Source organism: Neopelma chrysocephalum, unplaced genomic scaffold (genome assembly GCF_003984885.1).
Source record: "Neopelma chrysocephalum unplaced genomic scaffold, ASM398488v2 Primary Assembly neopelma1_108, whole genome shotgun sequence".
Taxonomy (NCBI): domain Eukaryota; kingdom Metazoa; phylum Chordata; class Aves; order Passeriformes; family Pipridae; genus Neopelma; species Neopelma chrysocephalum.
This window is the reverse complement of record NW_020897773.1, coordinates 1,456,054-1,472,114: the sequence shown is the minus strand read 5'-3', so window position 1 is coordinate 1,472,114 and position 16,061 is coordinate 1,456,054. Positions and strand designations below refer to the sequence as shown.

The 16,061-nt window shown below is 38.4% G+C and overlaps 1 protein-coding gene across 5 annotated transcripts in view; it reads left to right on the top strand.

Moving 5' to 3' along the window:
- LCLAT1 (lysocardiolipin acyltransferase 1) overlaps positions 1-16,061 on the top strand; it is a 112,601-nt gene that overhangs the window by 31,764 nt on the left and 64,776 nt on the right. For 3 of the 5 annotated variants that reach the window (XM_027696627.1, XM_027696629.1, XM_027696630.1), the window contains 2 exons: positions 7,356-7,524; positions 10,226-10,424. In XM_027696627.1, the coding sequence (XP_027552428.1) occupies positions 7,360-7,524; positions 10,226-10,424 (364 nt within the window). In that variant the 5' untranslated portion in view covers positions 7,356-7,359. Of the gene's footprint in view, positions 1-2,206; positions 2,306-4,482; positions 4,503-7,355; positions 7,525-10,225; positions 10,425-16,061 lie in introns of those variants that run through there. The other 2 variants (XM_027696631.1, XM_027696632.1) reach the window with 2 other exon arrangements.

The following is a 16,061-nucleotide window of genomic DNA, read 5'->3' as shown; positions in this document are numbered from 1 at the left end:
CCAAACCTATTTTTGATGACTTGTCAACGAGGGCATTCTTTTTATATTGGTTGCTGTTCAGTACAGGCTTGTGAGGTCTCAGTAACTTGATGGATGCTGCAGAGACCAACTGTATGCATGGAAAGGTCTGAAGAATTAATTCAAAATTATTTGTGTCTGTGCAATAGGCATAATAAACAAGTGAGATGGCTTTTGCTAGAAAAAGCTCTTGTGCAGTTCTTCTTAGAGCAGCTCAAATTTGTCAATTCATCTAAATTTTCTGATTATAGTAAGGAATAGAAGCAAGCTACTTCTCCATAAATCATTCAGGTTTTTTTCAGGAAGCAGCTGTAGCTATTGCATGACACCGTCTTACAAATGATTTCAAATACCTTAGCTCGTGCTCTCATTCAGGCTTTATTGGTCTAATGGTTGTCTGGAGCAACAGTGGAAAGAGTACAGGTAAACGAGGGTGAAAAAGCATCAGACTGATTTGATGTTTGTACCCTGACTGAATTACCCACTTACAGTACCTAAAGGCTGTACTGCAAAGGATCTCAGCCAGGGTTTTTGCATTTGGAAAGACACAATTACTTGGAAGAGCAAATTCAATATTCTGCTAAATTTTTTATTGGATTATGATAGTCAGATTAAGTCTTGGCAAATAAAAGAGAAAATAAGTTGTAAAATGCAGCAGTAATCATATTTTATTGGTAATATTTACGGAAATTGCTCATTAAGTATTGTACTTTTTATTTTGGGCATGTGTAAGCTAATATCTGCTATACTGTTAGACAGGGTCAGGGGTGTGGTTTGTGATGATTATTACCTCTTATTGCCCTATCCTGTATTGTTTTATGATACATGAATCTTTTAAGGTTTTTAAATGCGAGAACTGAATATAAAGGAAGTGGTTTTAATGGTCAAGTGAGTGTTAATTCTCATATTTTTTTCTCTGGTAGTGATTTGTGCCATATTTGTATGTTCCTTAAAATACTGAAGTGCCCAAGAAAAGGATCAGAAGTAAAATGTGGTTCATAGAGAGGTCTGTTGAGATGGATGGAGCTTCTTGTCTGTATTGCATGGGCTACTGATTAGAGTGGATATCTCTGCAATTAATAATTCAGTTTTCTCCTGTCATTGCTTCCCCTATAACCTCTGATATTTCTACAGTTCTTTTAACTGAGGCACAAGTGAGAAGAGATGGGGTAAGTTTTAGATCTGGAAATACAATGGAGTCAGCCTACAAAAGCTTGGTGTGAACAAATTTCATTTTAAATATGGTACTACATAGAAACTAGTTTTTAATTGATAAAAATTTCCAATTAAATGCTGATATGGAAGAATAGCATAAAATGCTCAAATAGAAAAGTGTGATTTTGTTGAACTTGAGACGTTCTGCCTGGATGGGTCATTTCCACTGAAATTTTGTCTGCCTGGCCGATGTTTTGTCACTTGGCCACCTGCTCACTTGTTGCTGAGACCCCTTCTTATTTGCCTCACAAGCTGGGAAGGGCTGTCCCTCTGCCTGCTCACTCTCCTGTCTAGATGATTTTGCTTAGGAACCTTAAAAACAGTGAACAAGTAAAAGTTTGAGTTATTGATTTGATGGCTTGTTTAATAGACACCTGGGAAGTTGGCAGGTTTTGTTCCCCTCTTGCCTACCTCCTTGAAGTGCAACTCACTTCACCCTGATCAAAGGTTTTAAAAATTGTGTCTTATGATTTGGGAATTATGTTTCAGAATGCAAAGTTGAATATGGGAGCTGGAATTTCCAGCTCACCTCTTTCATTTACTGTGCTTAGAAGAAATGCAGAAGAAAGTGAAGCCAGTTTGTAGTTAACTGGTTGCTTTCTTTGCAGAACTGTCAGAGAAAAGTCATAATTGTTTATCTGTGTGAATTTCTGATTGATTTTAATTGAAGATAACATTTACCTTTTCTATTGGTAATTGACTGAAAGAAGCATTAAATCCAGTGCCTAGAAGTCCCCATTCAGTTTTTGAAGGCTAATGAACAGTTTTATTGCCTGTGCTGATTGAATGGAAACATGCTGACCAGTGATAATACACTGTTGTTTTATTGGCACTGAAGAGCATTTCTTATTTTTTCAGTGGTACAATAAAACCTGATTTGCTCACTTCACAGTACTAAGCCTTTAAAAATCTCTCTAGTTATCAGGCAGCTGGCTCTATGTGTCAGGTGGTATTGCTTAATGCCGTGCTGAGGTTAAAATCTTGTTTTACATTGAACCTGGAAGACAAATTAACCCATTTGTACAAGAACTTTGAATTAGCCAGGAGCTGTTAAGGAAACGTGAATCCTGTGGTGAGTCCTGACTCCTCTGAAATTTCTAGACCTTTAAGTTTAGAACTTTTTTGTTTCTCAGCAAGTAAACTTATTTTGCATCTTTTGCCCACTTACAAGCCGTAGAAGCAGTTGTGAAAAAAAAGTTTTGATGTAGAGAGCAGGCTGTTTAAAACCTTTTGAAATCATCATCACAAAAAGCTGTGGTTTGTCCTTCCAGCTGTACCTTCAATAAAAGTATTTAGATGTTAAGCAAAACAAGCCAAAATCGGATCACAGGAAGGTGCATTTATGTTACTATGCAAACATTTTGTTTGTATAGAGTATTGAAATAATTTTGAGTAAATGGTCTAATAAATATGAAGTTTACAAAAACTGTTTGGGAAAGTAATTTGTCCCCCTGTAGCCAAGAATTTTTAAAATTAACTGAAATAGACAGCAAAAATTGTATTTTAAGAATTATTGTTTCTAGTTACCTGGAGACAGAGCATGTTTTCCTTCTGCTATGGCAACAAGAACATGTGAAGTACAGTACCCCAATAACTTGGAGTTCTGCCATGAAATAGATGAAGAACTACAAGCCCAGTATGAGGGTGCTGTCTTTCTCACTGTTTGCAGCTTTCAGTCTGAATTGTAAAATAATTTTGAGTGTTTCTCCAGAACTCTGAAGCACACAGCAAATGGAAAGCGGCTTTAAAGATACGTAGAGGCCATCATACATGCTAAATCCAGTGTTGAGAGTGATTGCTGGATTAGAAAGAGATAGTTGCCAGCAGCATAACAGAATACTTCGTACTTTAAAAATGCTTGGGTTCATTCAGACTTCCTGTTGAATCCTTTAATTCATTTCTTGAGTGTCTCATCTCTGACATGAGTCAGCTCCAATTTTCTTTGTTTTGAGATTTTTCACATTTGTTTTAGATCATTTTACAAGTCCTCATTAGGTACTCCTCCTTCTTTGAGATTATTTGGCTGTTTTTTAATCATGTTTTGAAGTTGCAGGCATGTATTTTGCATTGATTTGTAGCTGTTACTTCTCTTGTTGAATGCAGATGTTAGATTTGGGATGGCTGACATATCTTAGAGGCAGTTTGTTTCTAAGGTAGGTATTTAAGGGGCTGAGGGATGCTAAAGGATGATAATAGAGTCAGTTCCCTGTCGTCTCTGGTGGTAGGTTTCTGGAATGGTAAACTGGGTGCAACAGCCCTTGCAGTGCCAATGCAAGTTGACACGGGTGTGCAGAGCATGGCCTGGCCTAGCAGGACCCGAGAGCTGAGCCCACTTGCCAAGTCTGCAGTCCTCAGCACTGCAGCTTCGCTTTCCAGGAGGGCCCCTTGGAGCCTGCTGCTCTTCACCTGTCCAAACAAGCTGGTATTGCAAGGGGATGGAATGGGGGGGGGTCCATGGGAGGGATATTGTAGCTTCGGGATGAGAGATGTGGGATGCAGGGCTGGGAGAAGGGTTGCTGTTGGGAAGTGGAGAAGGTGAGGATACAGAGCTGAGACAGGCAGGGGAGGGTTTGTTAGGCAGGTTGCAGCACTCCATGAACATGACTGTACTGCTTCAGAGACGAGGCAATTCCCAAACTGTACAGAAGCTTTGGTAGGACACAACATTGTAACTAACTATTTTGTCTGCCCAGAGCTGGCTCTGCAGAGTTTACAAACTTGTGCACTGTACCCACGGCCAAGAAGCTGCTTTGTCTCTGTGCACCACTTAAATTAGAGAGTGCACAAGGCTTCAGCAGTGCACCTGGTCTGGTGGGTGTGTCAAATCCATCCTGGGGCTTCAGCCTCCTCTCTGCCCTCCCTGTGCAGAACAACACTTCTGCTGGCCAGCCCAGGGCATGTGATCTTGGCAGCCAAGGTGCCCAGCAGCACCTTGGGTGATGACTATCCATTCTCAACTGTTGGCTAAAATTAGAGTAGATGTAAATGTTTCTCAACTGACGTGTGTAGGCAGATGTATTTTAAATCATGTAAACTATTGTCCAGGCTGTAACTCCAACATGTGAACCCACAAATGAAAACAAATGGGTTGAGTGTATTGACAATTTGACCTTTTTACTAAAATGAGCTTGCTCTACTGTTTTCAGAAAGCCAGCTGGATGGTCACTCTCTGCTGTAAGTTCTTCACATTATCACAGGCTTCTCAGCTTGCAGTTTTGCTCAAATTCATTCAGAGGGAGTTGTTTTTCTTTCTCATACCTCTTAGCATGGTAGGTGCTTTATTGTGTGGTGGAGGTAATTCAGAGGCAAAGTCTACCCATTATTCTAGATAAATGCATATGTACATGTGTAAAGATCTATAATGTATTATATAGAAACAATAAGTGAAATGTGGTCTGTATCACACTAAAAATTTGGCTTCAAGAGTGATAAATGGCATCAATTGAAAACACACATGGTATCTTTTGTGTCTAGAAATAAACACCACAGTGTTCCACCCGCTGGAATGCAGTATAACTCACATATGTATATACTGTAATGATAAAGAAAGTACTGCTGGAGTGCTGGTTGAACAAGAGAAAATTCAGAACTTCATCAGGTCTTTTCCATAGCTCAGATACCTTCATCTAAGACAAACAGAAAAAGTATTTACGAGACAGTCTTTCACATAAAATAAAAAAAAATAATAATTTTCCTTAACTCTTTGGCTCTGTGCAATACTTTGAGGTAAGGACCAGTGTAAACTGTGAAAAGAACAGCCTGTAAATAAATGACCCACATTGCTTTCCTAGGAGTCTAGAAGGATGACAGAGTGACATCTCGTTAGCTCTGTGGTTACCTGTGTGCACTACTCAGATATTTGGGACTGGAGTGTCAGCTCCGTGTTGTCCGCAGCCTGTCAGAGCCGGGGTGTCTGCCTGGGGAAGGTCATTGCACCTGACCGATGATCAGAGGCTCTGAGCAGCCTTGCAGAGGACCAGAGTAGGTGGCTAAGGCTTAAAAAACTCTTGTTCTCTGTCTACTAGTGGTCTTTCATAGAATCATAGAATATCCTGAGTTGGAAGGGACCCATCAGGGTCATAGAGTCCAACTCCTGGCCCTGCACAGGACACTCCAAGAATCACACCATGTGCCTGAGAGCACTGTGCCTACATGTTTCCAGTTGTTTTCCAGTGTGTTCCTCAAAAAATGCTGATTAGGTCAAGCACATTGAATTTTAAACCTCTCTGCTGTCTTTTGTGATAGGTCTCAAATCTTGATGTCAGGAGAAGGCTTTTTCTTCTGGTCTTGCTGCAACTAATGTTTGGGGGTTTTATTCCCTTTCTATTGTTTCTGTTTTTCTTTGGGTTTGTGTTTTGGCAATTTTTTTGTCCTCTTCTGCCTTTATTTTGAACTTTCCCTACAGAGATTTGCAATAACAAATACAAGAAGGCAGTTGGAATGTTGTTACTTCAGTCCGTTGCTCTTCAAGGATCCCTTGATGTGTCAGAATTGGTCCTACTTGTGCATATGTGTAGACATCTGGTTATTTAGTTCCTGCTTTTGGTAGAAAAGCGAGGGCTCTGCACTCCAGGATGTAAATAATAATGCATTTGTTTGAATTCAAATTTCATTGTGTTAAAATCTTTCTGATATAGCTATCAGCAAACATTTGTATTTAATGTTACTTATTTTACTATGCTGCAAAAGTCGAGTTAAATACAGCTTCCTATATCCTTCTTGCATTAACAAATTTGCATGGCCTCTTCTCTCGGCCTTTCTGCAAATACCTTACAGTTTAGGAAATTGTTTAAACCTAAAAGTATCTCAAAATAGAGCTACTTTCTTGTTACTTGTCAGCATGAAGTAGCAGAAGCAAGTTCGTGTGCTAGCAACACTAGTGTTGCCATTTCTTGTCTTTCAAATACTTTGCTGTGCAAACATTACTGCTATGGACATTGTACAACACCATGCTTGAGATAAATCATGTATGTTACAGTACATAAGGCTTAATGGATTACTTTTCCATTGCTCATTTTAAAATTAAAACCACCAGCTTCCTGTTTTTCTTGTCCTGAAGTCCTGTCTAACTGAGCTCTTATAATTTCTAAAATAGCCTGTCAAAAAAGGAATTCAGTAAAGTGACTAAAAAGTGACTTCTACTTAACCTTTGATTTTATAAACAATTGGCTGAGTCCTAAATAGATGAAAACAGTCTATTTTTGGGCCCCAATTTAGAGAATTGATATTTCCACATTTGCTTTGTCATAGCTGGTAGTAGTTGCTAAATTGTGAAAGCTTGTAGCTATTACAAATGCTTGGAGGATTGCTGAGTGTTCTGCCGTAATGCATTAAGAAGCTCAGTGTACTGTACATTTCAATTTATAATAAGAGATGTAGCTGATAGCACAGACACTGAAATATTTCAAGTCTAGACTACTGCCTTGAAAACCAAGGGCTGTTGGCTTTTTGGTGCAGTTAAGTTGGAAAATAACTGATAAGGACAGTTGGAGTACGTCAGACTTCAAAAAGTGATGAGTTCTCTAAGCCAGGGTGGATCAGGAGGCTTCAGCCACTGCTTGCCTGCCCTGTTGGGGTGAAAAGGGAGCTGGCATTTGAAATGGCTGGTCATGCTCATCAGGCTTGAGTGGTTTGTGATGGAGGTCACACGTAGACCCTTGTTAGGTGGGGAAGATGACTTTCTGCAACACTATGTTTAGCAAAGTTTCCTGTCTGTAGAAAATGGTAACATTAGTATTTCACCGATGACAAAGATAATGGCTGGAAAGTTTAATGTAGCTGGTGTTCTCTTATATAGCTCTTTTGTACCTTTGGATAATAAAAATAGCTTGCTGAGAATTTTTGAGTGTAACTGCATATTGTAATAAGTGGAGGAAATTATGATGTAGCCGATACTTTTATGGCCCCTTTAATATCCCAGTTCACCTTACAAATCACTGTGTTTATGAAGTCCTTTTCTTACTGCTGCCTGTGAAGTAGAACATTTTGATTGTGTTTACTGTCATCATGTGTTGTTAGCCGTGGAAAAAAGGGGGAATATTACCTCAAACTGGGCTTACAGACTTGAAAAATTATGTAATTTCAGTTTGTCTCTCTAACATAATGCCAACTTTCTTTTTCAGAGCCATGGTGTCATGGAAAGGGATATACTTTGTAGTTGCACTATTCTTGGGAAGTTTCTTTGGGAGTATATTCATGCTCGGTCCTTTTCTACCTTTGATGTTCATCTCGCCGGCCTGGTATCGCTGGATCACCGACTGCATCGTGGCTACTTGGCTCACGCTCCCAGTGGTAAGTTGCAGTTTGAGCCAAGTTCTGGGCAACTTTCTGCAATCCCACAATTTAATTTGCCCACTAACACTTTTGATTTTATTTTTTTTTTAAGTTATTTATGCTTTTGTCGAAACGGGCCCTAACACACTATCTGTGGAAACTTGGGGTTTAGCTCAGAGTTGCAAACTGTGTGCCTGTTTACAGTCCCTCTCTTCTTCCACAGTTTAATTTATATGTAACCTAATGCTGTGACTTAATTTTATGCTTGAAAAGGCCTTTTTGTGACATCTTCATCCAGTGTCACTCAGATGCAGAGAAGAGTAGGTGAACTACTAGTAAACAGAAGGATTTTTTTTTTTAATTGCAAACTTCCTAAGTGAGTCGTCTTGTAAACTCCTTCTTTGGACTTTACTCCGATTATCTCATTAGGGAAATTATCCACTGCTTTGTACGCTGTTGCCAACCTTCACAGTTTTGTTACTTAATCCTCTTAGAATTTAGTCCTTGTAGTTGAATTAGAGGTAAATGATTTCAACTGAAAAAGAAGAGCTTCACCTTTATCAACTTTATAACTATATGAGTCTGGAAATCAATAACAAAGCTTTTCCCTGGATTGTTCCAGAGGAAAGGTGGTGTGAATAGGAGAGTGTCTTTATTCATCTGTTCTCTAAAAGCCAAGGGACTTTTTTCCTCTAGACCATTGAAGGTTTGTTTCACTTTCTGAAGTAAAATGCCATATTGGTATGCAGAAGTATGTATCTTGTGGCATAAAAGAAGTTTAATCTTTATTACATATCAGAAAAGGAGTCTCAAAAAGATTTTGCACCCAACCCTTTTGAGGCACCAACCTTGTCTGCTTTAGTTTTCTGTCCTTACACTTACTCCATTCTTAGTCGGGAAAAGCAGGTTCTTGGTTTGTGTCTCCAGACAGTAAAGTGCTGTTGTACCAGTTGGACTCCAGCAGGGAAACTCTGACCCTGACCTCTGTGATGTAAGAAATTTCCACCTTCCTCACTCTGCTATCACATTTTATTTCCTTTCTGGGAGAGTCAGCAGGACGGGACAGTGAGATGGGTGTTAACTGTTTCAGTTTAGTTTGGCTTATATTAGGGTTAGAGTATGTAGAACGGGGCACCCACTCATTATTATGTTTAACTAGATGTTAAATGTGTAATATGATTCTTATTAAACTACCCAAAACAGGCTGCTTTTTTTCTTTCTGAAAAGAAGATATCTTTGCCATTTTGAGCTATATTGCCTGTACCAGTCTTGCAGGGGCTCATAGTTACTCTTGATAGCAACACCTTTTCTGGAATTATAATGAGCTGAGTTATTTATAGTATTAATACTTGGCAAATATAATGCTTTTCATTCTAAGATCTCAAGCCATTTGCGATTGTGAGAACGTCATTCTAGTTTTACAGGTGACTTAACCTGGGAAACTTGTGTCCTTTGGCACAGAGTTGGCAGAAAGATGAACAGAACAGAGAATTGGTTTACTTTATAGAGCTCTGTTTAAATCCCCAGTCTTTGTTCTTTTTCTATACTTTTTTAGAGGAAGAATGGGGAAGATAAGGTAAGGAGATAATTTGAAGTGCTTTTTATATTAGGGCCAAAGGGTAAGTTTGTTCTTCCAGATGTCCAGTTGTGTTTTGCTGGTTTCTTTTTCTGTGCTAACTGGGTTGGACACTGTCCTGCCAGTGACCCTGACCTTAGGGGACTCAAGTCAAACCTCTAGGTAATGTCTGTTGTCTGCATCTGTTTCTTGGGATTTTGTACCTTTTCACTGTGTTTCCACTAGGCATTAAAAGGTTGCAGGTTCAGTCATCTGTATTTTTTAATTCTTTGCTTAGTTCTGGTCTTTTGCTGTAACCAACCAGCACTCCCCCATATACTTCCCTGCATGATTTGGGAATGGTCATGAGTCAGAAACCATTTTCAGTAGGCAATTTGGATATGGTGTGGATGTGGCCAGAGCATGCTGTTGGGCTCCACAGCTGTACTTACTACAACTAGTCTGGTTATGTGCTTATGGTCTGACTGTCCAGGTTATGAAACCAGGCCGCGTTAAACTAACTGTGTAGCTCTTGCCTGCTCTTTCCCTCTGATAAACCACTCACCTATGCTTTATAACTTGACCCTTCACAGCCATATATAGCAGGTAAAGCAAGAAACATGCTTTTTATGTGACCTTCTGGCATCACTGCTTAGGCAAAATGGAGACAGCTGTTTGCCCAGGCTCATGTCTATGTCCTTCCAAGTTTGAGGCTTACTCTGTGCTTTGGGAGTGAAACGTTGACCATTTGGTCCCAAGCAGAGACCAAGGCAGCTTCTGATGCCTTCCCAGCCCCAACAATATTGAGCAATAGATTATTTGTGCAGCCAGTCTCTCCTTAGATTACCTGCCAAGCTATAATCCATACTGACTCACTTATATTCTTATGTGATAGTATTCTTGGAAAAACAGGGAACGGTAAGTTTAATGCAGTGATTGTAATGGAGTGCTTTTTAAGATATGCTGTTTAATCGTTGTTTCCCCTTCCATTAAACAGCTATTACTGCAGGAAAGCTGGCTACTTTATTAGAAAACAGAAGTTTGTTTACCAGTGGTGATAGGAGTGAATAAGTGAAATGATACAATTCAAATTAATTTGTATTGCTAATGGGCTGATGCTTTTCTTCTGTGAGTAAAGCCATAACACGGAGATAATATTTCTAGGCCTTGCTGGAAATGGTGTTTGGTGCCAAGGTGGTTGTCACTGGAGACGGATTTGTTCCTGGAGAAAGGAGTGTCATTATCATGAACCATCGCACACGAATGGACTGGATGTTCCTGTGGAACTGCCTGCTGCGATACAGCTACCTCAGACTTGAAAAAATCTGTCTCAAATCCAGTCTCAAAAGCATTCCGGGATTTGGTATGTCACTAAACCCTTTAATTTGAAAGGAAAATATGTTTCAATGATGCCCAGCACTGTTCATAACCTGGTAAATGACGTAGGTTTAAATTCTGTTTCAGTATTTTAAAAAACACTTGTGTAAAATATGTGGCATGTTGAGCGATTAAACCTTAAATCTCCAGAGGACGCTTAGACTACATGCTTAAGCTTTTCTTTTTTAAGATACTACATGTGCTTCTGTTGTTGCTTGTAGGTAAAAATATTTCTGCTTTGAGTACTGAAAGCATTTTTCAAAATGATGAAAAATTATTTACCAGTCTTTTCAAAGTCTCTTTCAACACTATGTTTTTTGTGCTATCCACCCCATGTTGCACATGCTCTCATCAAGCTTCTTTCTTCATTATCCAGTGTATACTATTGTGAAGATGAATAAAAAAAGCTCTGTAGGCAATTGCAAAGTGGCTGGTTGATTTTAATAACTACTTTTAAATTGAACTTGGCTATGCAAAATATGCTGTACAGGATATGAAATAATCAGGATTTATAGTGATGTAGGCTGGAAACAGGTCTGAGTTGCACATACTCAGAGAAAGCGTTTCAGATAGGCGTGCAAATGGTTTCTGAATAAATAGGTAGACTTATCTGAAATAAAAACATCTCTGCATTTTATTTATCTCTTAGATTTATTTGCTGTTTTATACAAAACTAGCTTGGGCAGGATATGCGTCAACTTTATGATGCTGAAAGAGTAACCTTATTTATGGTTCCCTTTTGTCAGGCCATTTATCTGAACAAATAATTTTGGCAGGATTCCATACTGAGGAGCTCTCATACTGTTGCACTGTATTGCATTCACTTGCTGGGCCTTTAGTAAGAGCTGCAACTAGGTAATGGGTTTTTTTTCTCCCTAGTGGCCACACATTAAGGTCAATTTTACTTGACAAAAGACATCTCTCTTAACGTGACAGGAAATGAGAAAATACATATTTAGATAAATGTTTTATCTTCGTAACATGTTTTGAAATCTTGGAATCAGCTGAGTTTGCAACTTTTTAAAGCGATAATGGAAGATGGAAGTCAGTAGTAAAGTACAGAAGATTGTAGATTTACCTCTTCAAAAGCAGCATATATTTTGTTATTAACAAAACATTTGTATGTATGCTTGTTAATGCCTTTAATAAAATTGGAAAGTTAGCTCCAATAGCCTGGATGCTAAGTTATGCTTGGTAAAATTTGATTCCTGAAAGAGTATTAGGAGTTTTTAGAGGCTGATTTTTTTTTTTAATTTTTTTTCAAATTCCATTCTCAGTTCTCTGCATACACTGAGCACATCTAATATATTTGATGAGTAGGCTCAGGCAGATGGATCTGTGGCAGGTCAATATTAGCAGACCATCATGCCCTCTTTGTTCGTGATGTAGTAGCTTAAGCCACTAACAAAATTCTGAGCTCATACTGTGCTTTGTGGGCTGTGATGTAGAGGTGATACAGGCAGACATTTACTCCTGTTGTTTGCATTAGAGGATGAAAATTTCTGGTGATAGAAGTGGATGTCTGGATCTGTAGTGCTATAACCCACTACTTTTAATGCCAGATCCCCAAGCGCTCTCTGCAACAGATAGGCTTTGAGGACTTTGGTTGTAATGTTGTGAATTATGACTTATTTTTCAGTAAACCGTTAATGTTGTGTTTTTAATCACAGGAAGGGAATTCAGCTAAACTTATGTCCTTCACTCAAGCCATGATTTGATGCTCTAAAGTTATGAAAGATAAACTTCTGTTTTATCATTGTGTATCTAAAAGGAGGACTTAGAAATACATGTCTCTGTGTTCAGTCAGGTTGTTTTGAGTGGCAGTTCCTTGCAAAAATAAAAGCATTCTGTATAGCCACATAATTAGGGAACCATTGCAAAGTGAGACTCTTGGATTAACTGAAGACTGATGGAAAAAGATGAATCTGTATGAAGTTTGTTGGGGCAGTATCACTGCAGAAAATGGTGTCTAAAGAGGACAACCCTGAATTTCAGCAGTAATAGTAGAATTTCTCGTACTTACCACTCTCAGCTCTGCTGTGTTATTTGATACACCTTTAATAAGTGTTTGTCAGGTTTTGGGTTGGGTTTTTAGATTGTGTCCTGTGGTTTTTACCTAGAAGTTTTATTTTATGAGCTTGTAAAAGAGAGAAGATCACTTGGAAATCAACCAGACAGTTTCAGTGCACTGCATGTGTAATCAATACTTTTAGATGTTGATCATTTAAGACATAATATCAGTGGAAATTCAACCAACTATTTTCATCATGTCTTTCAGTTTTATCTTTTCATGCATTTGTATGGATTAGTTATACATAGTTGAAAGTATAGGATTAGGGAACTTTGATACATTGGCTAAACATAACTTTTAATAAATCTTAACCTAATGGTAATTTTGCTTTGAGTTTGAGAAGTATTTGAGTGAATATACTGCATTGTTTTCACTGCATTTTTTTCTGATCTTTGAAAGGCTTTTTTAAAAAATTTAATTTAAAATTGTATAAGATAAGGTTTATATTGCAAGCCTTCTGTTTCCATGTTTCTGAAAACCTTGACAGTATTCAGCATAGCACTTTTGTTGTCATAAGTAGTTTCCCATTTGGGGTGTAAAAATAGGTCTGTGAGAGGTTAGGATGCTTCAAGTGGCATATAAGGTACGTGAAGGGCAAAGCTGGTAATGGAAATAGATCCAGAGTTCTTGTTGCCCCCTTTGTGGGTTAAAAGTTTAAAGATATCAGATTTAATGAGTCTGTATTACAAGTAGGCAGTTATTTTCTAGTTAATTATAATTAAAATCAGAGGATTCAGTATTTCAAGGAGACACATTGAGTCATTTATCCACTTCTTAAGTTATTAAGTCTTTGCATTCCAGTGTATGAAAAAAACCTTAAAATTGATTAAAGGTGAGCTTTAAAAAAAGAAGTCCAAAGAAAAACAGATGGTCTGTTCTTCCTGGAACCGCAGCTTTGGCTTGATGAATTGTGTGCAGTAAAGTTTTCAAAAAGAGATATTACATTTCAGTAATCTCAATTTCAGAAACATTCTTGCAGCATTTCAGTACATCTTGCCAAAGCTGGCGTCTCGAGGGAGCACTACTCTGCTCTTAGCTGTTGCTGCAGTTTCTCATCTGACATCATCAGAAAGTACTGACACATTCTGCGGTATCAGTTTTCAAGGAGAATTTCTAATGGCATTGACAGTTTCCTGCATAGTCTGACATGATAGGACTTCTCTACAGTACTTGTAATAGATATGAACAATTAATATTCTCATCTATTCTCAATTAATAAGGAGTTATGTTGGAAGTGATACAGGTTATGGTGCAGTTGTGTTCAGAATGTGTCGTGGAGTACATACTGTTCAAGTAGGTACCAAGGGATAGATAGTAATGTCAGATGACCATGTAATGACTAGAAGATAGTTTTAATTCTTTTCTTAATAGTTTCATTTGTGAAAGTCGTGATAACCAATAAGACTTCACTGGAAATAAGTATATATTTTAATGATGGACAATTTGAATATGTTGGGGGGGCTTACAGTAATATTCGGATTATAGTAGTTAAAAGTGCCTCAACATGTATGTGAAAAATAAATCAGAATTTGGGTTTAATTTGAGCACTCTCAGAATAACTGAGAGAAAACTGAAATAGGGTAAGGGGTTAGTGTCAGTTCTACATGAGGTAATAGTAATCCTAGTTTCACTTAATGCAGATGGAAAAGAGAAATACCATCATAATTCAGTGTACAAATGTAAAGTATGCAGGTGCTACAGGCACCATTGATGGACATATCTTGTAGACTTACCTGTTTTGAAAAGGCTCACTGAGATTACTAAATCAGGGCATTGTAGTTGAAGCAGACTGGGATGGGAACAGGAAAGGAAAGGACAAGGTGATGAAGGAAAAAGAGGAGAATAAGCAAAGCTGACAAACCTGGAGTAGTTAGAAGCAGAGATAACTGAGTAACTCTGTCCAGATGTTCATCTCTGTATTCAAGTTACTCTGTGGCTAACACTGCTCTCAAAGAAGACTGCAAGATGTAGGAGCTTTTTAGTTGTTGTTTTTCATTCATCTTTTCACTCGTGTGTTGTAGCTCTCGAAGGCTCAAGTTAGGTTTGGCCCTTGTATTAAGTGCCCGGGGGGGAAGAAAAAAGGACTTTTCTTTGTTTCAGCACTGGGCTTAGCCCCACCAATCTTTTACTACATGTCAGTTGATCCATTATAGCTGTCCAAGTGTGCGAGCTTCCCCTGAAGCAAGCTCAAAGTAATTTGAGTCATCTTAGTTTTCAATGAAGCAGGGCAAAACAACTCAAATTATCCTGCCTTTGCCACTGGCTAAGAGCATGCACACTGACAGCTATGATGGATCAGCTACCATGAAGTAAAATATTGTTGTCACTAAGCCTAGAAAATTTTAACACTTATCTCAATTGGAGTATAGCTAAAGCAGCATGCTGCAGAGAATCTGTACACATTTATATTAACATGGAAGTGTTTGTGCTGTCACAGCTACTTCCACAGGTAGGGATAGAAATGCTTCAGCATAAAGCATCTTTGTTCACGTTATGGTTGGATTTACATTCGAATTCTTACCAGTAGAGGATATTGGTTTAAAAAATTAAAACTGTAACCTACTGAACTTTCTAGTATAGCTCACGTGTCAAGTATCTTGCATTAAAGTAGGCTGAAATGAGAGTTTTGAGAAGCTGTGATGTCTTCTAGCAATTCAGTTGTGAGCTGCCAGACTTAATTGCCATAGAGTTGTTATCCTGCGTGATTTTTAAAATAGAAGTTGTAAAAGTATGCTCTCTAATGGAAAACAAAATTGTTATTCCACCAGTTATTCCTGGTGAAGACTCTTGAAGACTCTCTTGAAGAAGTTTTAAGTGTGAAAGAAGGATTATTACTCTGAAGCAGAAATGCAGCTTAAGTTGGCTGTAACTTTACATGCCCTTTTTTTTTTTTTGGAGGGAAGAAAAGACTTGGGTGTCTATTTCCCTGCTTGTCTCTCCTAGAAAAGGCATAATAGGTTTCTCTCAACTCTGTCAGGGGGAAAAAAATAAAAAAACACAGCCAAATCTCAACTAGCCTGTGTTCCATTAAACTTTCCTTATCCTTTCTACATTATAAGGACTTCATTTTCTCTACATGCCTTTGCCTTTCCAAAATACACATCAAAAGACTGAGATCAGATGTTAACCTCTCTCTTTCTCCCCATTTTGTAAACTACAAGTGATGGAGAGTGGTTATTTTCTCCAAGCTCACGAAACAAGTAACAGCAGAATTAGGATGGCATGTTTTCCCAAATTACATTCATTTTTTGGAAGCATCTGTATGGCTCAGCTCATCAGGCTGGCTTACTTTTGTGGTCCTCCATGGAGGAGATGGAGTGTCTGAAGAGGATGCAGGCCTATGGAAGAGATATTTCATCGTAGAATCTCTTGCCATTGCTGACTTGCAGTAAGATGACACATCCGTGGGAGAGTTTCACACTGTTTGGTAGGGCCTGGGTGTTTGTCCTCACAATCTAACAACTAGAGGTTGTTTTCTTTATGTATTTGGAGATTTTGGAATGATGTGGAGCTTTTCTCCAGGCCCGTATTGGGCAAAACGCATCTTTTTTA